At 37.1% G+C, this 25,939-nt stretch overlaps 1 protein-coding gene across 2 annotated transcripts in view; it reads left to right on the top strand.

Moving 5' to 3' along the window:
* LOC149543006 (isocitrate dehydrogenase [NAD] regulatory subunit 1, mitochondrial-like) overlaps positions 1-25,537 on the top strand; it is a 104,205-nt gene extending 78,668 nt beyond the window's left edge. For both annotated transcript variants that reach the window (XM_089797937.1, XM_089797938.1), the window contains exons 3-4: positions 24,330-24,408; positions 24,499-25,537. In XM_089797937.1, coding sequence (XP_089654063.1) covers positions 24,330-24,408; positions 24,499-24,773 — 354 coding nt within the window. In that variant the 3' untranslated portion in view covers positions 24,774-25,537. The remainder of the gene's footprint in view (positions 1-24,329; positions 24,409-24,498) is intronic.
* The last annotated feature ends 402 nt before the right edge of the window (positions 25,538-25,939 follow it).

Below are 25,939 nucleotides of genomic sequence, written 5' to 3'. Positions count from 1 at the left end.
TTGGTGGGTTTTTCGAGAGCTCAACTGGGTTGAAGTCCGTTTTTCTGGGTGCCTCGATTTTTGTGCGTCAATTTTCGAACCAGCAGATCTAGAAAACGACATCAGATTCCTTCTGGGTTTTTCAAGCTTTCTTATGGGTCATTCTCTGATTCTTCTGGGTCTTTCGTATTTTTGCCTCGAAGAACGTGCCTTCACAGATTTTCACAGTTTTCATTGAAAAACGTGCCATGGCATCTCTGACAAATATTTTGCTCGAGTATAATTCCAAATTCAATGGTTGCAATTATGGAACCTGGAAGCAGCGCATCATCGCAATCTTCGAATATCGAAACACCGATCAACTTGTTTTGGGTGTTACGCAGCGTCCGACTTCTCCGGGTCCTGATCAAGGCGAAGCTGCATTTTTTGCTTTCTGAATCTGTTTCTGTTTTTATGGGTTTGTTGATTTTCTCCTCAAAAATCATTTCAAGTTGTCTGTAATACGCAAAGTTGTGTGAGATTTTGGGTTTGTTGATTTTCTCCTCAAAAATCATTTCAAGTTGTCTGTAATACGCAAGGTTGCGTGAGATTCTGGGTTTGTTGATTTTCTCCTCAAAAATCATTTCAAGTTGTCTGTAATACGCAAGGTTGCGTGAGATTCTGGGTTTTACCTTTTTTCCACAAAAACGAAGTTTTGTAATTGCAATTTGTTTTGGGTCATAGCACTCTTCTGGCAAAGCTTCTTGGTTTCAGCATTCTGTAGATCCAGGGAGGGTCTCAATTATCACATAATGTTCTGACATCCGTACGTTGACCATTAAGGGAGGGTATTAAGATAATATCGTATACTTTCTATAATAGTCAACTACTTGTCTGTAGTCCGTCTTTCAGTCTAGATAGGAATGTTTCCTATCCCATCTCTGTTTTCTTCAGTCCAAATAGGAATGTTTCCTATCCTTTCTCTATTTTTGTTTCTAATTCCGTCTTCAGTCTACGTTGTTTCTTTTAGAAACAACGTCCTTGTAATTCTTTATAAGGAACACATTTGTTCCTCTATTAATGAATCAATTATCCGAAAATCCGTTAATCTGCCAACTCTTCTTGAATCTTGTAACACTATTAACTACTTCTGTTTGGCCATCAGTTTGAGGGTGGTAGGCTGATGATAAATTGGTTCCAAGTTTCCTTCATAAAGCTCTCCAAAAGTGTCCTACAAACTTCACATCCCTGTCTAAAACTATGTTGAGAGGTAGCTTGTGAATCCTTATGACTTCCTTGAAAAAGAGATCTGCTATATGAGAAGCATCATTGGTCAACTTACATGGTAAGAAGTGAGCCATTTTGCTAAACCCATCTACTACAACAAATACACTATCATGCCCCTTTTGTGTTCGTGGCAGCCCCATTACAAAATCCATCGTTATGCTTTCCCAAGGTCTAGATGGTATTGGCAAAGGTTGATGAAGCCCTGTATTTTTAGTCCTTCCTTTGGCCTTTTGACAAATCATACATGTTTCTACAAAGTTTCTAACATCAGTCTGAAGTTTAGGCCAATAGTAGTACCTTCTAACCAATTCTAAGGTTTTATCCAAACCAAAATGTCCACCCATTGTTCCACTATGCTTGTCTTTGATAATGTTTGTCCTCATAGAGCACCTGGGTACACATAGTTGTCCTCTTTTGAAAAGAAGTCTGTCTTGTATCAAAAAATCAAGAAAATCAGCATGGTATCTTTCACCAAACTCCATACATACCTTGTAGATGTCACCAAGATTTGGATCTACTACATACATGTCCTTGAGTGCTTCAATTCCCACAGTTTCTAGCTGTATCTAGGAGACAATCAGATTCCGTCTACTAAGAGCATCAGCAACCTTGTTTGATATGCCCTTCTTATGCTTGATGGTGAAGGTATAGGCCTGTAATTACTCCACCCATTTCATGTGCCTATGACTTAATTTGTCTTGGCTATTTAGAAAACTGAGTGCTTGGTTATCGGCATATACAACAAACTCCTTTGGCAACAAGTAGTGTCTCCACCTTTTGATAGCTTGAACCAATGCATACATTTCTAGGTCATATGAAGAGTATTTCTGCTTGGCTTCATTGAGTTTTTCACTTGAGAAAGCCACTGGTTTTCCTTCTTGACTAAGAACTGCCCCTATAGCAACCTTGCTAGCATCACATTCTACTTGAAAAACTTTGTTAAAATCAGTTAAAGAAAGAATTGGCTGCTCACTAACCTTTTTCTTAAGCAATTCAAAAGCTTCATTTGCTGATTGACTCCATGCAAACTTACACTTCCTTCCTCCTTTAATAGTTTCTAACATAGGAGCACATATATGACTGAAATTTCTTATAAATTTCCTATAAAATGTCAATGTGCTCTAGGTATTCTTCCTTTGTCTTGCTGAAAATTAATATCATCTAAATATACTATGATGAACTTGCCATTGAAGTCTTTGAGTATTTCATTCATAAGTCTCATGAAGGTACTAGGAGCATTAGAGAGTCCAAATGGCATTACCTTTGATTCGTATAATCCATCATTGGTTTTGAATGCTGTCTTCCACTCATCTCCAGCTCTTATCCTTATTTGATAGTATTTTTAAGTCAATCTTGGAGAAATACTTTGCACCTCCCAAACAATCAAGCAAATCTTCAATTCTTGGCATTGGAAACCTATATCTGATTCTAATCTTATTAATGGCTCTAGAATCAACGCACAACCTCTAGGTTCCTTCCTTCTTGGGTGCCAAAACGACATGTACAGCACATGGGCTTAAGCTTTTCGTAATCAAGCCAGAATCGAGTAACTCCTTTACTTGTCTAGCAATCTCTTCATTTTGTTGTGGTGTCATCTTGTATGTAGCCTTATTGGGTAAAGTAGCTCCGGGAATGAAATCAATACAGTGACTAATGTCTCGTATAGGTGGTAAAGACTTTGGCATACCTTTTGAAATCAAACCTTCATATTTTTCCAAAAGTTTTTTCACTTCATTAGGAATTGCCTTCTTTTTTTCAACCTCCTTTCTATCATTTCCAACGGGTTCTTGTGGTTGTGGGTTAAGTATCAAAAGAAAACAAGGCTTAGGTTTATCCTTCACATCCCATAAGAATTCCTTTTTATCAATCATCATAATTTTGGCTTCCCTCTCTTTATTTTCTTCGACTTCTTCATGATTAGAAAATGGAATCAATCTAATCACTTTTCCATCCTTCTTGATGGTGTATATATTGAGTTTTCCATCATGTTGTGCTTGCAAATCATACTGCCAGGGTTTCTACCGAATAATAGGTGGCCTACATCCATGTCAACTATATCACACAAAATTCTGTCCTTATACTTTCCAATCTGAAAATCAACCCATGCTTGCTCATTTACAAGAGTTTGTTGACCCTTTGTTAGCCATGAAACTTTATAAGGAAAAGGATGAGGTATCCTCCTAAGTTTTAACTTTTGAACCATCTCAAGAGAAACTAAATTTTCAGTAGATCCTGAGTCAATAATGACTTTAATACCTTACCTGTAGATTTGCAAGCAGTCCTAAAGATAGTTTTCCTTTGTGGTGGTTCCATGGTAGTAGGCATTTTCAAAAGTGTTCTTTTCATCATTAAACTTTCTCCTCTTTTAGGTACACTATCTGAGTCAGCTGTCTCCTTCTCTTGGTATTCATCATCTTGTACCAAATGTGTTCTTCTTTCACCTTGTGAACTTGAACTTGCTCTATCGAGACATCTAGATGCATAATGTCCCTCCTTATTGCAATTGAAACAAATAATCAGACTTGCCCTTCTACTACAAAATCCATCTCTTGAACTGCCTCTTTTACCTCTGAAGTTATCTTTGAAATTTCCTTCGCTTTGACTGGTTTCTTGCTTTATCTCCTCATGATCTTCATGGTTTGTCGTCTTCCTTGGAAATTTCCTCTTCCCCTTTGATTTCTTCCTCTTCCTCTGCTATTTTGTTCTTGCCTTCTTTTCAATTTGGCTTCCACCTTCAATGCCAGTTGATGACATTTCTGTACTGTATCAGGATACAATAAATTAAGTTCTTCTTGAATGTTCAACCTCTATCCATTCAGATATCTAGCAACTTTTACACTTTCACATTCACTCTGCTTTGCCCTCAGGCTTAATTTTTGGAATTCTTTTGTATAGACTATGACATCTAGCTCCTTTTGTCTTAAACTTTGTCTTCTTCGATGAAGTTGGATTACATGATCCTCAGGTAAGTATGTTTCTCTCACCTTGGCACACATCCTTTCCCATGAAGTTATCATGTTCTTACCTTCTTTGACCCTTTCTCCTTGAGTGAAATTCCACCAAGTGAGGGCACCCTTCAACTTTGACTTGGCAATTTTTTCCTTTTTTTTCTTTGCTATATTTTCACACTCAAAATGGTTGTTCAAGGCTTCTATCAAATCCACAATAGCATCAGTATCCGTCTTTTTTGAGAAGTTGGGTAGGTCACCTTTAGCATCCTTCTTACCAACTCTTTCAAGGGCTTCTATGAAGTATCTCTCGTCTGTAGGTAAGTTAACCACCTCTTGCTTAGGGGTATCCTCTTCTTCCTCTTCTTCCTCTTGCTCTGAGGAAATCTTTGCTGTCTTGATGGGGACACAACCCAAGAACAGAATGGACACAACAGAAAGGGAAAATTATATTAACTAAGAAAATAAGCTAGTACAAATAGTACAGGAAAATAAACTTCAAAACATGCCCTAAGGGCTTACAATAGCATAAATTTGGAGATAATTTCTCCTTTTAGTACCTCCTCTCAAACTCCACTCTGAACTGCCTTTTACATTGCCAGAAATCTCCTTAAATAGACCCCGGAGGGTTAAGGACTAGGAGTACATTCTAGAAAGTGCTAGTAGGCATCCACCGACCAAATAGAAGGTTTCGGAAGCTGTGGTAGAAGTTGGCGCAAATCTAGAAGAATCTAGAAACGGTAACCGAACTTTCGGGAGGCATAACTTTTGAACTGTAGCTCCGATTGACGAACCGTTTACATGATAACCGTTAACTTTTGAACTGTAGCCCCTAACCTGACTTTGAAGCATTCTTAGGAGGTCTCCAAAACCCGAAAAACTGCAATAACTTTCAAACTGTGGGGCCTTTTGACCTGATTCTTTTTCTGGAATGCTCTAAATCACAATTACATTCATCTGGCCAATTCACACCTTCTAGGTCACCAAAATGATGGCCAAATTGCATGCTCCTATTTTTTCGGGATTTTCTAGCACACTGATAGTTGAACTGTGAGAGTTGGAACCTTTATTTGACCCAAATGGGTATCCAAATATGTAAAGACATGAAACAGAAACTAAGTCTAAGTACATTTTTTTGGGTGACATAGGATTGCCCTTATACCTCTGGATGCTCCTGCATCATGTCTTTTCCATCCAGCCCTTCATCTTCTCAAATTCATCTAATAACCACTTATTGATTTTCTCATGTTCTTGCATCTTCTTTGCAAGTTCAGCATTGGTGACCATGTTTGATGTTTTAGCTTTTGACTCCGATCCAGACATAAAATCTAATTGCCTCAAGAGCTTTTCCCAAGCTTTGATACCAAAAATGATGCAGAGATAAATTCAATGGAAGCAAAACCAAAAGGAACTAGCACCAACAAGAGATATATAATAAAATTCTTCTTAATTAATTCATCAAATGAACAGTACACACACTTGCTCTCTTACGGATTTCTTCTTCCCGTAATTTAATATCCAAAACCTTGCCCTAAACCTAAACCTAAACCTAAAACTCTATTTATACTTGCTAAAACGGTATACGGAAAATTCTAGATTATTACAAAATAGGAAATATAGTCTGCAGAATACTCTAGATTGATATAGAATGGGGAAGAATGACCCCACAATGATTTGTACGAATCCCAAGAAAAGATCTTATCGTAATGACAAAATCGGGATAAATTCTTCGTTTAGAAATCACCTCCAAAATATTTTATGTGGGTGCTCCTGCACCACAATGAGTCAACGTGAAGGAGCTAGTTCATACGCTTGGTGTTGAGCAAGACAATAAACATTTGTCTCTCTAGAATATATGCTATATTTTCAAAACTTCAGACTATACCATAGCAGTGGGCGCCTCTTAAGGAAGTCACAATGATAACCGTAAAATGATTAAATTGTAATCCTTAGATTTTTAAAGATGTGGTTATTATAAAAGAATGTGATAAAATATTTTGGTATAATTTATCTAATAAGGAGACACGACTTTTCCTTGAAAAGTCATACCCGCTGATAAGTAAAGTATAAATAATAAGTCAGTTTTGAAAACAAGAGGACATATTCGGAAAAGATATTGGACAAGAAATATTTTAGATTCACTTATTAGGAGGAATAAGGAGCAAAAATATGGCTTTGTAATACAAAATTCAAATATAATATTTTAATGATAAATAAAAAGTCTTTTGTTTATATTTAAGGCTTAGAGAATTAAATTGCATTTGTATTAGTACTTTATAATCATTTTAAAATTCTGTAAACAAATGAAATGCCAGATAAGTGGACATGGTCATTTAGCATCTTAAATGTGATCATCATAGATATAGTGAAATATCAAATTGTTTCCGTATCTGTGTCTAGTTTGTCGCATCTTGATTATCAAATTGTTGACAGTATAAATGCATAGAACTTTATAAATTGGTATCTAAAAATCTTCATTGTAGTTGACTCTGTTGCTCGGATAAGCAGAGGCACTAGTCTTTTGAATCATTGACATATTATTATTGGGTTTATATTTGACGTCATAAAATCTTTAAATTCCTTCTTACAAGCATCAAACCAATTGTTAAGAACCATGTACAAAACATTCAATTATTTCAAGCAAGCATTCAATTTCATTTTGATCAAGTTCAAGGATTCTGCCTGCCGAAGAACTCACAAGGCTTAAATTTGCTATAGAAAAGCCTTGAACCAAGCAGTTAGCATTTGAGGTGAAGGCTTATTTGCCTAGGTGTAGTGAAGCCTAAAGTGCAGGGGAATCAATAAGTATTTTTGTTCGTTGGCTAGAAGTGATTGTGGAGTTTTGTTGGAGAATTGGCAAGCTCTTGGATTTCCAATTTGTGGTTTTGGGAACCAACAGGCTCAATGAAGACTCTAGAAATCAACTCTTTGTCCCTCACAATCAACTGTTGTCAAAAACATTGTTTTTTTAGGGGATACCACAATAACATTTTATCAATGGATGGTTTATGCAATCTTTCCGTCCATTAGAAAGAATAGAAACTCTTCATTTAACCCAAGAATTTTTGATTGTTTTTAGTGAGGTCTCTACAAAATTCTTTGCCTTTGCAATAAGGTGGTACACACCTTTTCATACCCAACCTTTATGAAACTAGGAGGTGAACTATTGATTTTTGACACCATTTCTTGCCTATATAGTGCTCTCACCAAGTCGAATGACAACTATTGGAATAGATGTAACAAGAAGTTTTTTGTTCAACAATACCTCTGTTAGACTAACCACCAACGTTCCCCTATAGGATTTGTGACATGGCTTAACCCCCTCTTGTGTTCTATAAGTCTAGTGGTTGTATCAGGAATTGATAGGTTGATCTTTTGGTGCAATGACAACCCTAGCTTGTAACAAGTGGTATTAGAGCTTGGTCACAGGTTCGAACCTCCTTGCGTAATGTTGGGAGGATTGTTGGATTAACCACCAACATTTGCTTTAAGATTTGTGACATGGCTTAACCACCTCCCGTTTTCTACAAGTCCAGTGGTTGATCGGGCATTGATAGGTTGATCTTTTGGTGCAACGACAATCCTAGCTTGCAACAACCTCTTGATCCCATTTTAAATACCTTATCCACTAGAATTTTTCTACTATAAATTTCTACTTGGTCTTTGACTTTTGTAGAGGGTATATGCAAGAAGGGATGTTGGGAGGCCATTATTGTGTCAATGGGTAAATTTATTATTGTTTTGTTTGTGGATTGATGAGCTCTTTGTTTTCCTCTTGCAACCATTTTATTGGCATATTTTTGTTCTCTTATGAATGCCGCCACTTCTACAACAAACAACCCCTTCCTCGTTGGGCCTTCATAGATAGCAATCTCCTTCCCAGAAGGGCCAAAAAAGTGAAGTTCCATTGTTATTATACAAGTTACACTTCCAAATATATCACGCACCTCTTGGGAGTTGCTCAATATTTGTGGTATGTCTCCATAAAAGAGATCCTGTATCAATTATGAATCTTTGGTTTCTTATTGTTGATCCTTAAGAGGCTCATGCCTAAATAAAGACAATCAAGAAGTTTCATAGGAGTGGGATGAGGTGGGATTTTAGAAGTTGTCTTTGTGTTTAGAGTTGATGAAAGGGAAAGCGAGCCTTTTACAAATGAGCTAAGCTAAAGGAAGCAATTCGCCATTGCAAAGCTTTTACAAGACTTTTAAGGATTATTTGGATAACACTTACAACACCTTGAACCCTTATAGTTCAAAGATTACCATATTTATGTGACAGACATGATGTAGCACAAACCCTTCATTGTTGGGCACGAGAACAACATACATGAAGTCACTAGGACAAAAATGTGATAATATGATCCTAGTTGTAGGAAGCATCTATAGACACATGAAGTCACTAGGACAAAAATGTAATATTATGATCCTAGCTGTAGGAAGCATCTACAGGGGTCTGAATAGAGGCACAAACCTCCTAAGGGATGTATAACTCTTCAAAAAGAAAGATATGACATAGGGAAAACATTTTTGAGTGAAATTTATGAGACACCCAGAGTGTTTCTCTTTCTCAAATAGAAATTGTCCCTATATGGGTTTTATGGGAGCTCAACTACCCTTGGGGTTTATCGTCTTCAGAAACAAGTTTTAAATGATATAATTCATCTTCCATTGTGCTGAAAAATGGAAGAGCAAAAGAGTTGCATGATCCATTACTTTTCAAGATAAATGGGAGACTAAAGGACCAACTTAAGTAAACTCGACTAGACATGATAGAAATCAGCACAAAACAGTTTTACAAATAAAAATAGAGACACAATCTCCATACTTTATTAAGAGAAAACATGTGAAGGCTGAAAATTAAGCTGCAAATTACAAATGCAATAGAGTAGATCTTAAGACTAATATACAATGACTCTTGGCCGGAAATTGAAGAGTTTAAACTGCGATGAAACTATCATCCAATTTTTGTGATGTTATAGAATTCTCAAATCATAGAGAAATCCAACTGCTGAACTCCCTTATTTTACATTGCAGGCCTAGGGTTTTATAGATCCAACCTCCTACTAATTTTATAGATTGGCTAGCAAAACTTTGTCATTACATCGGTTACAACCATATTCATGCTGAAGATTACTCATAATTAGTTTGTTGTGTGATTGGCATGGGTTTCAGCTGTGCCTTTTTAAAATTGGATCCACATCATTCTTAGAAAGCTATCCATAATTCTCTTTTTGCGGCAAATATTCCGCAACCGATGCTTGTCAAAAATTTTCCTTTTAGAATGCTCTCACAATGTGCCTTTGGAGTATTCTACATTTGTACCACATGGAGTCTTTTCCACTAGAGGTGTGCTATGTGTTGCATGAGCAAGCATTCTCCAGAGAGACTTATAGGTATTTCCTTTGGACTTTCCTTGATTGACATGTGTTGTAGGCATTGGGGGTGGGTGGAGAAGACTTGAGTCAAGATGCCTCATCATCAATATGTGTTTTCAATGCATATGCCTCAGGGATGATAACCTTAGCTAATGAAGATGGGATAAGGGAGTCAAGCGCTATAGAGAACAACTGTAGATTTGGCAACTCATGGGGGAATTTTTCCTGCTAAGGAGGAACTCTTCAATATCTGGGTTTGTAGACCAGATCTTTGCCCATTGGGCTGTAGAGTTCTTACTAGCTCGTATATGATATCTTAGATTGTATTTCAACAACAAATTTGATGAAATAGAGATGTGGTCATTTTTTTATATGTGTAACATCATATCTTCCAACCACTCTCTTGCAATCGGAAAATTTCAACATAAGAAACCTTGAGGAGTTAAAGAAAAGGTCACCTCTCACAGAAGTTGCCACATAGGCAAAACATGTGGTAGAGTTTGGATGAAAAGAAGGGCTTTAAGAGGTTGTCATGACACGGCAAGAAGCAAGAGATTTGTAACCAAAGATAAAGAGCCAAGGCCGAATAATTGTGGGAGACAGTTAAGGAAAAAGTCACTAAATATTGAATGAAAATATCAAAGAGGAAGCATTACTAATATAAAAGGAAGAGAAAATACATGAATTTCACATGATTTCAACATAAGATGAAGAATGATCGTTGTTAGGTTACTATTTCAAAATCAAAAAATTGAGCTACTATTGTCATATCACGAGTGAAACCATTTGTACATTCCAGTGTGTGCTTATACCTTGTTTTTCCCCTTTTGAGGTAGTTTGGGATAAAATTCATCTTCATACTAAGCTATGTCGTTGGAGCCAACTAGATACAACCTTGTTGCCAGACAGTAATCTATAGCTGCAACAAGGATATTACCTTGATTCCATAGAGCAAAGCTCTACTGCGAGTTAGGCATCCATAGCCTTGGTAGAGTTACGTACATAACCTGAATTACATTGCTGTCTTAATAGATCATTCTGATTATAGTAATTTCTTGTGATTTACTTAGGCATTTAGAGTGTTAGCAACATAGGCTATAATAATCACGCAATGAGGCTTACTATCACTTGGTTCAATTTATTTTCGGTCAAGTGTTGGACGAGCGACTCATGCATTTGATTACCATAGACTATGGTTTGGTCCTCATTGGTGTAAAATGAATTGTGGGTGAGGATTTCTTGAATGGTAAAGACTGATATCATGTCAACATTGACATAGTATCTTGGTTTGTAGGGTCCCTGCTTGATTTGGATGAGTAGGAGGGAATAAATCAGCTCACTCGTGGGCTGTATGGGAATGACTATGTGGAGGATCTAGATGATGTTCTTAGAGCTTGCTTAATATTGGGTTGGTTTGCCTTTGGTGACTAACTTGAGGGAAGGACACAATAGTGCTTGGTTGTTATTTGTGTCCAATTTCTGTACCAAATCTATTGTTGTGTACTGGTGCTATGTAACATGGGCTGAATTTTCAATGAAGTTTACTGACCCTAACACATCCTTTGGACAAGTCTGGATGGACGAGTTTAGGGAATTGGTCATTTCTGAGTAGAGGTTTGAAATGATCCCTGCTTATTCTGATTAAGAATTCAAGTTTGGGCTGTAGGAATTTTGTCAAATAGTTGGTACGTGACCCAAGATGTAAGCTTGGATACTGCTGTAAGACAATCCGGCTCAAGGAAATACAGTAATATGACTGAAGTGATTTGCCAAACAATATGAAAACTCAGGAAATAACAATACTGAATTTATATTATTCTCCTCTACAGCAAACCTCATACAATATTTTATCTAAGAATCATGGAAGACTAATCACTGAATGTATACTAATGTACTAACTTATGTTTGCATTACTAACACAAATTTACAAACATAACAAGTGATAATGGAACTTGGTATACTTGCAGATAACTGGTAATCTGTACTTCAGCAAATAAATGATGTCGTTTGCTAGTGTAATGTCCGTTGTATTCATTGTTCAGAATGTTGAACGAAATGCTATCATTTCTTTGGGTTAGATATTCCGATTCTACTCAAGAGTTTTGAAACGAATATTGATATGGCAAGTCTTACCATAATAACAATTCTGAAGTATATAATTTCCTCTTTATAATTCTGATATATCGGTATGTTGCTTCTTCCTTAGATATCTCATTAAGTCTTATCTTCAATGATTCATCTATTTGGAATGTATGACCCCTAATCTCTGATTTGATGTTGTCTACATCTGTTGCCTTCTTATCTCAATATTGCTTACATTACTTCCCACCCCTTTTGAATCTTATTGACTACCGTACATGTGAATTGATGACTGTAACTCCTTCTGAATGTGGAGGTTGATACACTTGTCCTTGTCTCATATTTATGCTTGGCTTTACTTCTTACTGCTCTTGCCCTCTCTCTATCGCAGGTTGTGTAGATCCTCTTCTCTAGATATCTTCAGTCTCTTATAAGTTATATATAATGATCGTGACCACTTGATGCTGATTCTATAACAACGGACTTGAATGATCTGTCACTACCATATTAACCTACCAGTATGTATTGGTCTGGCCGAAAATATCGAACTACCCTAATTATGTGTAATTATTGTGTGTCTATATATGTATGTCATCGCTGTGTGTACGTGGTACTGGTTTTAATGAATTCTATTCCTGTGCAATAATTCAGATGCAACTCCTCAACGATAATGGTAATGTTAATGTGTTTGGAAACTATGATGAACATCAGACGCTTTCCAACAATGCCTTCTCTGAATCAGTTATGGATATCTCTCTCCAAAACTCTTAATTCGCTGCATGGGGTCTTTCCACATTACCAGACTGGTTGTGTTGGATGGATAACTGTTACTATATTCATTTCCTCCCCTTTTCTTGGTCTGCAGGAGCCTACGTGGCATTATTTCTGATGCTGTGATATATTATTGCATTCACTGCAAGCAATCTATTCTTTCCGATTACTTTTATTTTCTAATGATATTAATGTCCAATTCTTCCAAAGTGTTCGCAAATTATGGTTTGTACTGGCATCCTTTGCTGCGATGGTGATCACCAGCTTGAAATGGAGATCTGAATGTCTGCCAGTCTGCCTTCTGCAATCCGATACCGTCTATTCCCCCCCTCCTGTATTATTTGTTTCTCCTTTTTATATCTCTTGTAAGATCTGTTCTTGAATGGTCACATCCATAAGTTTCAATAGATAAAATTAAGTTTAAATCTTTAATTTAAACTTATTTAATTATAATTATTAGTTTATTATTTATTTAATCTTATATTTGATTTTATAATAATAACTTTATTTATTTATTTAAATCTTTTATTAATAATATAATATTATAATATAATAATATATCGTATTATTAAATATTATATTATTATATCATTTATTCCTATCATGTTCTCTTATTTTATTATATTAACACTAAATTTAATAAATTATAATATAATTTATTATTAGACTCCTTATGTTGTTTTTATTATTATTATTTTAAAAAATTCTAAGGGGTAAAAATAGGGGACATGACAGCTAGTGAGGGGATACCCATGCTGCTTGAAGAGAGAGAGAACTCATGTTGTTGGGAAAAGTGATACTAATGTTGCTACTGTAGGAAGACTCCATTAGGCCACCAGAGAGTCTCCTGTGATCATTCCCAGCCTGCTTGTCATGGTCTCCCTGCTATCATCTGCCCTTATAGTTCATGTTCTGTAGGAGGTTGCAGAATGTTGTCGATTGGAGGAGTGGAGTCCTGTGTAATTGTCTGTGAGGCATTGTGAAGATACTTAGACGTCTTGCAATCACTTCCTGTCCCTACGTACAACTCCTGCTATTAACTCATGCCCGTCACTGCTGGAGTGAAGGTATTCACGGGCTGTGTTCACTATGAAGAGATTCTGGGCTGCCTTCTAGCTATTCCCGTCTATCTCATGCTCTGCTGCTATTGTTTAATGCTAGGAAAACACTAATAAGACTTAACTGTAAGAATGGTAATGATACTTATGCTATGGAAATGACTACCAACCTTGTCTGCCGTCCAATGCACTCAAATCTGCTAGATAATAACCTGTACATGATAATAACTTGTACGTGCCAAATCACTCTGCAGATTTCAATCATTTATTCTTCTACTAGTCACGAAGCTTCAACTTCCTATAAATCAATGCATCAATTCCACTCTTAGTTTTGAAAGTGCAGTGTGAGAACTAGGTTTGCATCCAGCCTCACTATTTTCCTTAAGGGGTTTTGTTCTTGGGAAATATCTAGTCACATTTAAGCAACCTTTAGTATTTTAGGAAATAACATATATCCATCATGACAATCCCAATGCAAATGCCTTCCTTTATAACTTCGAAATGAGGAGAGGCTTGAACAACTTAGCAAATTTGGGATAAAATACTATTTTGTCTTTTAGTCACTTAAGTAACTTTATAACATTAAAATATTTAAATAAATCACTTAAGTCACTTGAACTTTAATATTTCTTGAAATACTTGTATGATTACCATGTCGTTTGAAATAGGAATCTCTCCTTATAATTCCCCATGTGACCAAATACACTTTCTAAAAATAGAAAGGGTCCATCTCTATTACCCCTGACTTACTATATATAGTATGGGAAATGGAGTCCAAATGATATCGAACAAAGGTCAAATCCATAAATCGCTGAATGTTGGAGATGAAACAATCCTCAGAAGACCCTCTAACCATCCTCATTAGCCTACGAGGATCTAATATTAGGCTAATCCCTGAAATTCTGATTTTGGCAACCAATGGGGACATTACAATCCTCCCTTCCTGAGATTACTTGCCCTCAAGCAATCTAGCAATAACAGTGAACTCCAACCTCCACCTGGATCCCAAATGAAGTAGTACGTGACACCCCTGGTAACATTGGACCAACTGCATACCACTAACATCATCAAAACCAACAACATAACCCGTAGTATAGCACTCAAAACTTGTGCTAATGATGTAGGAGTTAGAATATCACCAATAGAATAGAATATCACCAGTAGAATCCCCCACAAGAAATATCCTCATCCTGGTTCTCACCCATATAATATAAACTAGATTGGAATTCAGATCAACAATCCCTTGAAGAGAAGTAGCTATAGGAGAACCATATGCACTCATGCCAATTGTATCAACCATAAGTGTTGCTACGTCAAAATCTATGGATACAGGAACATTACTAACTGCCGCAACACAAAACTGAATCTTTACAAATGGTGAAAACTGAACCCATCTCCACTCAGGTTAGTGATCAACATCAACCTCAAACAACGGATTGTCATAAGGCAATGTTGCATCCATGTCAAATGTAGGACTAGTCATGAAGTGAACATCAACACTTTGTTGATCGATAGTATAACATGACTCTATCACTACATCGCTCACCTCGTCAACAATAACAAGTGTACTACCATCAGAGCACACACATATACCACCGCTTGCATACTGCTGAACGCATCATTGGACGGCTCAACTGACATAGAAGTGGCTGCTGATATGACAGTATCCTCGCATGCTCCTACTCCCACTATTTCTGCATTTCCATCAAATACATGATCCGGAGAACTCATGCCAATAATTGTATCATCTGACTTAACTTGACATAAATCCTTATCACATTCCACCTCAATTGTGCCCAACTTATGTGCAGTGTCTCATAAGAAATGTCCCACAAATCTAAAGCTGTAATTGTATCATCACCTTCCGCTCTTACAAAAAGTGATATCATTCTCTGCTCAAATCTCGGCTTTGAAATCAATTGAGTCATCCGTTTGTGATTTTGACTCATCTCATTCACTAGCACATCCAACTTTCACAATACCCTGTATCTCAGAATCTCCCTCCATTAGCGGAGAAGTATGCCCTTTGCAGGTGTAATGAATACCAAACCTTTTGTCACCATCCATAACACAAAAAACCAAGTCCTCCACTTGTGGGTCAAAAGAAAAGTGATGAGCACTCCTCACAGTGTAATGCTGATAAAAACTCCCAATCTTTGTCAGGGGCTCATTGTCATCAAACTAGAAATCAGAAGATGGCTCCAATCTCTGACTCTGAACTATTGGTTAGGCAGGATCTTGGGAAACCCTCTCAGCAAGCCCAACCACAAAATCCCTATTAGGAAGTATTGTAGCCAAGGTCTCTACAATCTTCCTCACCAATCGTTGAATAGCACGAGAGCCCTGAATGAGAGCATCCTCAGATATACTGTATGAAACCTCCCGCAAATCTAAGCTCTCAAGAAAATACTCCATGAATGACTTAGTACAGTAGATATTATACGTGGAAGCATCAATCTGCTCCCCTGTAATCCACAGTTGATCTCTCTGAAACTGTGACAATGTCAACTGTCCAATGCTACCAACTGTATGAAAAGAAGAAATAGATTAACTTCCAGTAGAAGGAAGCAAATCACCATGAGAGCCCATCTCCACTGATGCTCTCGCCTCCTCTGTAAATACTACATTCATATCCTAGACGAATGTGTGCACCACATCATCATGTCCCTCATCCTCAACCATAGAAGAAAACTCACCACCAACCACAAATATGTAACTGAACAGGGTCTGGTGCTGGTGTTGACTGTACCTATTCTAACTCCATGGTAACCTCACCCAACTGTGAGTGTGACTCTTGAATAGCCAACTGAGTATACTAAAGAGAGTACACCGTCACCTCAAGCTCTCGGGTGAGCTCAACCACCTCCTCTTTCCCTAACAATGCCTCAGAGCAGGTGCTACCCCACTCCAGAAGGTAATCTTTGTAATCAACTAATTGAGAGTAACTATGCTTCAAGATCCTAGCAGCCTCGTGAAGCGCATGAACCTCTGCTAGGGAAAGACTACTATCACCGTGCTCATTTGACACTGGGGCACCCCAACTAGATTTAGCTAGCATATGCCGAATAGCATCATAATGATCAGGAAATGAATAAATGTCACTATCACTCACCTTCAGTTGATAAGTCACATGATGCCTTTGTAACCCCTGACTCCTATGCAAGCTCTGTGTCTCACTAATTGCACTGTGATAGGACACTGAATCAGAATTGTCCACCACAAGATCACTCATACATCTGCTATCATCCTTGTACAACTCTGCATTCGAGATAAAACTACTATGTACCTCAAACAACTCCGAAGAAATAAAAGCCCTCGCAATCTCAATCTCCCCACATGTCTCAGCTTCCACCTCAATAGTAAGATCCTGTAAACATTGATCCTAAGACTCATCCAAAATCTCATAAGAGTCATCACCCAATATCTGACAAGGGGTATCATACCTGGTGCAAATCATAACATCATCCAACAGATCACTAGAGGTGTCCACACTGTCTACATCTCCATCACCTAATAGTCTCAACTGTTGTCACCTGACTCTGCACACATGACTCTATGTCAGGTTGTGAATCAATAACACTAGAGCATGAACCCACATCTACTGACTCCACTGTAACACTCAGATCACCGACATCATAGCTGGGTGACTCCATACATGCATCAGTCACACTTGAGGAAGCTACTGCCTCCTGCACTGGAGCAACACTATGACAACTCCCATACACATCTCCAATAATAATTCCCTCCTCAAGAGAGCTCGAAGTATCAGTACTAACAACTACATCAATTGTCTTTGCACTAGCTGCAACAACTCTGGGGGCCTCAACATGTTGAAGCTTAGTGCCACTATCCACCAAAGGTACTGACACATCTATTGATCTCTGTGAACTAGGTCCATCATCAACACGACGGATAGGACTAGCAGGTTTCGTACTAAGCACTGGTACATCTGCATCATAGACACCTGTCGGGAAAAACTCAAGTTTCCTTGCAATCTCGATGTCGGCCTTCTAAAGGCAAGAACCGTATACCTCACTGTCCTCTCAATTGACCCTGGATCTGACAAGCTCTCTATTTTTTAGTTTAAGTATTGAACAAAAGACAAGTTTTGCATAATTGGATCAGGGAATAAATCCCATTCATCGTACATTGCCATAATGTTATTTGGTAGTAAGTTTTGTGCCACGGGTGGTGCTACCTCTTCCTTTGCATTAAAAACATGCATCAAAGGCCTGTCAGTGTTCCGTGTGGGAGCCCTAGTAGCTCGGGGTGATCCTGCCACACTACCATCTCCACTGTGATGACTCGGGGCTGCCTTGTGAGGCAGAGCTAACTTTTGCATAGCACTTGTAAGCTGTTGAAGTGCAGTGGCTATATTGTTCTGCCCTTCTCTAATAGCCCTCAAAGTTTCCCTCACTTCCCGTCCTTGTTCATTGTCATTATGAGCCATTTGAGTGTCTTGTACGTGTTTCACTTTCGTTTCCTGTACCTGCTACTGAACAATGCTTCATTTCATAGCACTATTGCATTCACAAACAAACTTTTACTTGCATAAACACTCCTTACAAATTCACTCTACAATCTCCATCTCTCAACTTAAACTGTTTCTGATAAATCGTTATAAAAATTTGCCCCTATTATAAATCCATAGGTTGGTAGGAAGACCGGCTTTGATACCATTGAAATGATCCTTGCTTATTCTGATCAAGAATTCAAGTTCGGGCTGTAGGAATTTTGTCAAATAGTTGGTATGTAACCCAGGACTTAAGCTTGGATACTGCTGCAAGACAATCCGACTCAAGGAAATACAATAATATGGCTGAAGTTATTTGCCAAACAATATGGAAACTCAGGAAATAACAATACCGCATTTATATTATTTTCCTCTGCAGTGGACCTTATACAATATTTTATCTAACTTGAATCATGGAAGAGTTATCACTGAATGTATACCAATGTACTAACTTATGTTTGCATTACTAACACAAATTTACAAACATAACAAGTGATAATGGAACTTGGTATACTCACAGATAACTGGTAATCTGTACTTCAGCAAATAAATGATGTCGTTTGCTGGTGAGGGGATACTCGTGCTACTTTAAGAGAGAGAGAACTCATGTTGTTGGGAAAAGTGATACTAATGTTGCTGCTATAGGAAGACGCCATTAGGCCACCAAAGAGGCTCCCGTGATCATTCCCAGCTTGCTTGTTGTGGTCTCCCTGCTATCATCTGCCCTTATAGTCCATGTTCTGTAGGAGGTTGTAGAATGTCGTCAATTGGAGGAGTGGAGTCCTGTGTAACTGCCCGTGAGCCACTGTGAAGATACTTAGACGTCTTGCAATCACTTCCAGTCCCTGCGTAGAACTCCTGCTATTAACTCATGCCCGTCACTATTGGAGTGAAGGTATTCATGGGCTATCTTCACTATGAAGAGATTCTGGGCTGCCTTCCAACTATTCCCGTCTATCATATGCTCTGCTGCTATTGTTTGATGCTAGGAAAATGCTGATAAGACTTAACTATAAGAATGGTAATGATACTTATGCTAGGTACTCCTCTTCTACTCTGGAAATGACCACCAACCTTGTCTGCCATCCAATGCACTCAAATCTGCTAGATAATAACCTGTACATGCCTAATCACTCTGCAGATTTTAATCATCTATTTTTCTACCAGTCATGGAGCTTCAACTTCCTATAGATCAATGCATCAATTCCACTCTTAGTTTTGAAAGTGTAGTGTGAGAACTAGGTTTGCGTCCAGCCTCACTATTTTCCTTAAGGGGTTTCGTCCTTAGGAAATATCTAGTCACATTTAAGCAACCTTTAGGATTTTAGGAAATAACATATATCCGTCGTAACAATCCCAATGCAAATGCCTTCCTTTATAACTTCGAAGTGAGGAGAGGCTCGAACAACTTAGCAATGTGGGATAAAAGACTATTTCATCTTTTAGTCACTTAAGTAACTTTATAACTTTATAACATTAAAATATTTAAATAAATCACTTGAACTTTAATATTTCCTGAAATACTTGTTTGATTACCGTGCTGTTTGAAATAGGAACCTCTCCTCATAATTCCCAATGTGACCAAATACACTTTCTAAAAATAGAAAGGGTCCATCTCTATTACCCTTGACTTACTATACATAGTAAGTATGAAAAATGGAGTCCAAATGACATCGAACAAAGGTCAAATTCATAAATCGCTGAATGTTGGAGATGAAACAATCCTCAGAAGACCCTATAACCATCCTTGTTAGCCTACGAGGATCCAATATTAGGCTATTCCCTGAAGTTCTGATGCTGGCAACCAATGGGGACATTACAAGGTTAGATTTTTCAGATAGCGAGGAGCCTAGAATTTGGGAATGCATATTTTTACAAATTAATGATATGAGGAATACAAGCACTTTTTGGCTTTTTGTAATTTTGCTCAAACTTGAAGAAAAAAAGGGGAAAGAAACATACATATCTATACTTGTAAAAGTCCTCTTTGAATGAATATCTATAGTGTATATAGGTACATGTTTCTTATGTGCAAAAAGTGTTCATTTTGTATTCGTTTCTTCCTGTAAGCATTTTCTTGTGATTATGAAAATACATTTTAGTATGAAAATCATGTTGTGGTTGCATTGATTGTCTTTTGAACTCCATGACTGCACTTTTTCGTACCTTCAAGATCTTTATTTTCTTAAATTAAATGATTGCTCTTTTGCTGTGACATTCATTATCTTAAGAATTAAATACAACACGATACAAGATTGAAAACAAGAGCAAAGAAATTTGCATTTCCTTTTTGTATCTTAGTGAGAGAATTCGCCCACTACATACAACAATTAGTGGTGAATTAGAGAAATAGTTCTTTGTAATATCCCCATTTTTGGCAAGTCTGTGCAGTTGGAGTTAGCTCATCATAGCAACCCTCTTGAGCGGACAGGGTGATTTGGGGTCCCAGTTGTGGACTTACTATTTTTCGTAAGTCTATTTTTGCCAGTTACTAGTTTTGGCAGTGTAGTGGGTGGCTTTGGTAGTTGGTCGTCACCTGTAGTGGATGAGGTTGATAATTGCATGAGCTCTTATTTATTAATCACTTATTAAAGTTGCATTATTATAATATTTATATCATTATAATAATGACATTAAGAGATATTTCTAATAGTGTTTGGAAAGTTTCAAGTGTTGAGTTCTTTTGGGAAACATCTGCAGTTTTTGAAGTGGAGTTCTTTGGGAAACTTTTGCCAACAAGGGATTATAAATAGGAGCTCATTTCATTGGAAAAAGCACAGTTGGATATTTATTTTCTTTTGTTGCCTTTGTGACTTTTTCCAAGGTTATGAATTTTGTGACCCTTGCTGAAGTATAAGGGTTGAGTCTGAGATTTTGAGAAGTTCTTGACAATTGTGTTGAGTATACAATTGGCCAACATCTCCTACTGTATTTTCTATGGCTAAGGAGAATAATCTTGAATATTATATTTTTCTTCCTAGTGAGTGCCAAAGGATGATTTTGTTTTGGTTCATTGGTAGGGCATTTTTTTGTGGAGAGAGATTTGGGTGCATGCTAGAAAAAATTGATTGGCCAAAGATTCACACATTGTTACTAAGCCCACTTGCACAATTGCACAGTGTGCAAATGATAAATAGGGAACACATACTCGCCTTTGCCATGCTGACCAAATCTTGGTAATCAACCTCAATGGTTTTTGGTTATTTACCATCATATTTACTTGTTATGAAGCATGACAATGAATATTTATTGTGGTTTTTTTAGTCTCAATGCTGATCATCTTCTTGTAATCACCAAAAGATTATGTCGAGTGGAAATCACAAATTTCTTATTTAGACAGGTGCAGAACTTTATACTGAAACTTGAAAGATCATTATCTCAGATAGAAACAAAAGATTACTGAAAATAACACGAGTACTTTTGCCTTTAACTTGCCTCAGAATCTTGCAGAGTTTTTGGAAATTTTTTCACAAAAACTCGACCATGGCACAATTGGAGCTTGTTCAAGGCCATCCACATGAAGAAGAAGCATAATTTAGCTCAGAAATGCCTCAATAATCTTGTCCTTGGTCGTGCACAATGAAGGTAGATGAGAGACTAGCTAGTCCAATTGATTTGGATGATTTAGATCCTTACATTGGTTGGACATCATAGAAGAAACCTCCGTTGTTTACAGAAAATGAGATCTATGATTTAGAGAGGCGGGCTATGGAGGAGGGTTGTGGATTTGCATTCACACTTTGGATGACATTGAGGAGGATGAGGAGATTGAGGATGATGCGTCATTGCCAATGTTAGAAGCTTCTACATCTAGGATGGAGTTGAGGCACTGACAGTCATGCATAGCGATGAGGTAGACTCCAAGGACTAGACCCCCTACCCCCTACCTCTCATGTACTTTTTACTAGAGCTTGAAAGAGGAAGAGGAAGATGGAAACTGTTCTGATGTTGTATTTACTTATAGGTTTACAAAAATAACTTGCTATTTTAATTTTGTTTCAGACTATCAGGCTACCAGTCATCGACATTACACGAGAATGCCATTTGTACCCATTTTGCATTTAAATCAATCAAATATATCTAGAATCAACTTGTTTCTTTTGTATACTCATTTACTGACTTGTTGGATGCATCTCACTGGATTTTGGAAAAAAATGCATTTCTATTTTAATCTAAGCAAATTTTTTGCCGAGTTTTCTGGTAAGTGTTTGCAAAGTTTTCACCGAGTTATTCACATAAAACTGAAAATGGCTACTAAACCTTTCCTTACAGGAATAGACAAACAAAGTTCATTAATTGGATGATAGCGCATCTTAGAATTTGTAAAAAATCAATGCACATGTGATGAATGTTTGCTCATCTTATTACCAAAAACCTTTGAGTTCTAACCATTCGCACCTATTGCCATAGCTCTCCCCATAATGCAGAAATAAAATCATTTGTTTAGAAAGAATCAAAGGTGGCGAAATTCATTGAATGGATTCATCACATTCCGTAACATGTCCACACCATTTGGTGGAAAACTAATGTCAGCTACGAGTAGCGTCATCCTAGTCATCAATACATGTTCGGCAAATATGTATGGTTGCACAAGCAGAAAGAGAGATCCAAAGTGTTCAACTAGAAGAATGGAAGTGTGAGTGGCAATCTGGGATGAGAGATTGTGGGGTATCTATATTTGAACCTGAAAACATCTGCATGCATTAACTATGGAGGTGTCCTTGCTTCCTCTAAAGGGGGATAGGGGATTAGAGTTGCTGGCTGGGGCCCTAAACAATCAAAGAGAAGGTAGGGAAAATTCTGCTTTGAATTCAATCATGCACCCTACTTTGGTTTTCATATATTTTCAATTTGATACTCCTATCTTGCTTTCCAGCTTCATTGGATATATTAAGTGCAATTAAACAACCAGAATCGGTGGAGTTGAATCTTGATTGCACTGCCCTTGCCAAGACAAATAAGATCCTTCACCATGAACCGAATAAAAAAGTCTCAATAATTTGTCTTTAACCTTAGTGCAATGGAGTGGAGAGATAATATTGATAAACCTATGGAAGAGAAACAATTCTAGCAAAATCTTAAATGTGGTGGTTTGCTCAATGTATTTGTTACTCCTTGCAACTTCATACGTTAATTTACCTGGATCCTCTAATATTTTTACAAAAAATTATTTGGTTTACTAATGTCTGCCTCTCTCCCTCTAAGTTATTTAGGGAGCTTGCTTTTGTTATAACCAAAGTTGATTGGCTCGATAGAGCTCAACCTACTCCTTTCATTGGGAGAAGCAATAATAGAATCACACATACACACAATATGACAAGATTATGGGACAAGCCCAGCAAAAGCAACAAACACTATAAACAGAACTGTTCACAATAAAATTTCTGTATCTCATGTTTGTGATTATCCCTAATCTATGTGTGAGTATATGTTGGCACAATAGGATTGGAAACGACTAAATGATATAACGATAAGATGGGTATAAAATAATAAAACCATGGGCCCAAAACCCACTTACAAGGACCCAAAAACTCCCAATCTATGGCATGTCTTCAAACCCCACAAATTGTGGTAAGGAGTGCAATCTGTGAAGGGTATAAAGTGTGCAAAGTATGTGTCACATATCCAACATGGAGGTCTTTGCTTCTCAAGAACGTGCACGTCATCCAAGAAGTAGCTTATACAGAGACTTTCATGTTCACTAGCTTCATTTTAGTTGAGGGAGATTCCTTTCCCCGAACTCTACAATAATGCCAGCCATACACAATTAACCACTACCATCAATAATCACCTCCTTGGTGACTGCTGGAAGATATGCTGCCTCCCTTCTCCTGTCAATGTAGTTTATGGATAATCATAGATTTATGACTTGGAAGAGCTTTGAGCAGTTTATGTTCTTTCTCAAAAACATTCTCTGAACAGAGCTACTATATTGATAAATATTTGATTTAATTTCTTTTTGGTAATATTGTTGTCATTGTGTATGCGAATGATATAGTGATCGCCTTTCTGCAATTGGATTGTTTTTCATGGTACATTAGATTTTTGCAATTGATCATATGATCTTCTGGACCACCTGTGAAGTCCGGACCTGAAATTTTTTACATAACTTTTGGTGATAACAAAAATCCAATGATCAAGTCCTTTTACACTTGAATACAACAAAAGAGAACATGGATGAGACCAAATGTTTGATAAAATTTTGTTTCCAAAAGATCGGCGTGCATCGTGTTTCCATTTTCCAATGTAACCTCTCAGTACATCATCAATATTTTCACGTCGCTGCATTTTAATCTCTCTATATGCACTTGTAATATTTAGACAACTGATTTTTGCAGGTTACTCCTAATTTATATGGTAATTTGGTTGCAAATACGGCTGCTGGTATTGCAGGTGGCACTGGAGTCATGCCTGGAGGTACAAAATGTCTATTTGTTTTTCTCATTTTCAGTAGTGAGTGATGCCAGAAACGGATATAACAATTTAATCAACATACATGCATTTTAGGTAATGTTGGCGCAGAACATGCTGTTTTTGAGCAAGGAGCATCTGCTGGGAATGTTGGAAATGAAAAAATATTAGTGCAGAAGAAGGCAAACCCAGTAGCATTGTTACTGTCTTCTGCAATGATGCTGCGGCATTTGCAATTTCCTTCTTTTGCAGATCGTCTAGAACAAGCTGTTATTGGGGTCATCAAAGAAGGGAAATACCGTACAAAAGATCTTGGAGGGGGTAGTACTACTCAGGAGGTAGTTGATGCTGTGATTGAAAAGCTTGATTGATAAACAAGGCAGTTAATGAACCGAAGGCATGGCCTAAGCACATTGTCAAATGCAAAATCTGACCACGGAGCAATCCAAACAAGAAAGAGATTTAATATATTTTGAATTAGAAAGGATATTCATGTACTAGGCAAAATGTATGACATCTGCTGTAAAATTTACAGGAAAGTTTCTGATTCTCTGATTAAATTTGTATAATCATTTCTCTCAAACATAAAGAATATTGGAGAGCTTTGGTATGTGTAATCATTCTAGTTCTTTTGCTTCAAGAACATTGGACAGCTTTAGTATTTGTAATCTCTATAGTTCTTTTTCTTCCAATAGATTTGCACTCTTAGTTTCAGCAGCAATCATCTTCACCTCATTGAGCATGTCACTAATTTGAGATTGGACCAATATTGATGCAGCTTACCCTGCAATGTTGGTTAAACGGGCTGCAGTTTAATGGACGATAAATTATTTCCGAATCACATGCAATATATGTCTGCGCCATGATATACAGTGCAATGGAAATTCAGAGTACAACCTGGATATGAATATGAAATATCCGATTAATGCGAGCTAACAAGATGACAATTTTATATCCGATTACTGTGAGCTGATAAGATGACAATTTTAACAGGCTCCAATTTCATTTTTAACAAACAGTAGAATGGTTGTATTTTGGCTTGTGAGGATGAAGTACATGAAACATGAACGAACTGTTGCACGATCAAACATGCAAAGAGTAAAAAATCCTTTATAACAAATTCATGACTTTTTTTGGCTTTGGTGCATTTTGTCTGGATATTAGTCATCACTAGTCAGCGCCTAAAATTAGAACGTTATCAATCATAACCTCACTTAGATTCATTGCTAGCATAGTGCATCAATATATTAAGGAGATTCTGTTGTATTGATATTAATTTGGTAAATGGTATGTACTTTGTATCTATATTTGTGGAGGCATTCAATCTCTACATGGAGACAATTTGATGTAGTGTGAGCTTGATATGGAGAATTGTCCAATAGTTTGGGAGATACATAATTTATGGTATTAAGAATGGCACTGAAGAAATTTTAAAAATAACTAATGCATTTTCATTATGTGTTTATCAATTAAATATTTTAAATTATTTATTTAAGTTAATTTTATTCTAATTATTAAATATTTTTATTTAATAATT

This window comes from Cupressus sempervirens, chromosome 8 (assembly GCF_028749045.1).
Source record: "Cupressus sempervirens isolate cs-2001-9-10 chromosome 8, ASM2874904v1, whole genome shotgun sequence".
Lineage (NCBI taxonomy): Eukaryota > Viridiplantae > Streptophyta > Pinopsida > Cupressales > Cupressaceae > Cupressus > Cupressus sempervirens.
The sequence above is the reverse complement of the archived record's forward strand: the minus strand, read 5'-3'. Positions and strand labels throughout refer to the sequence as shown.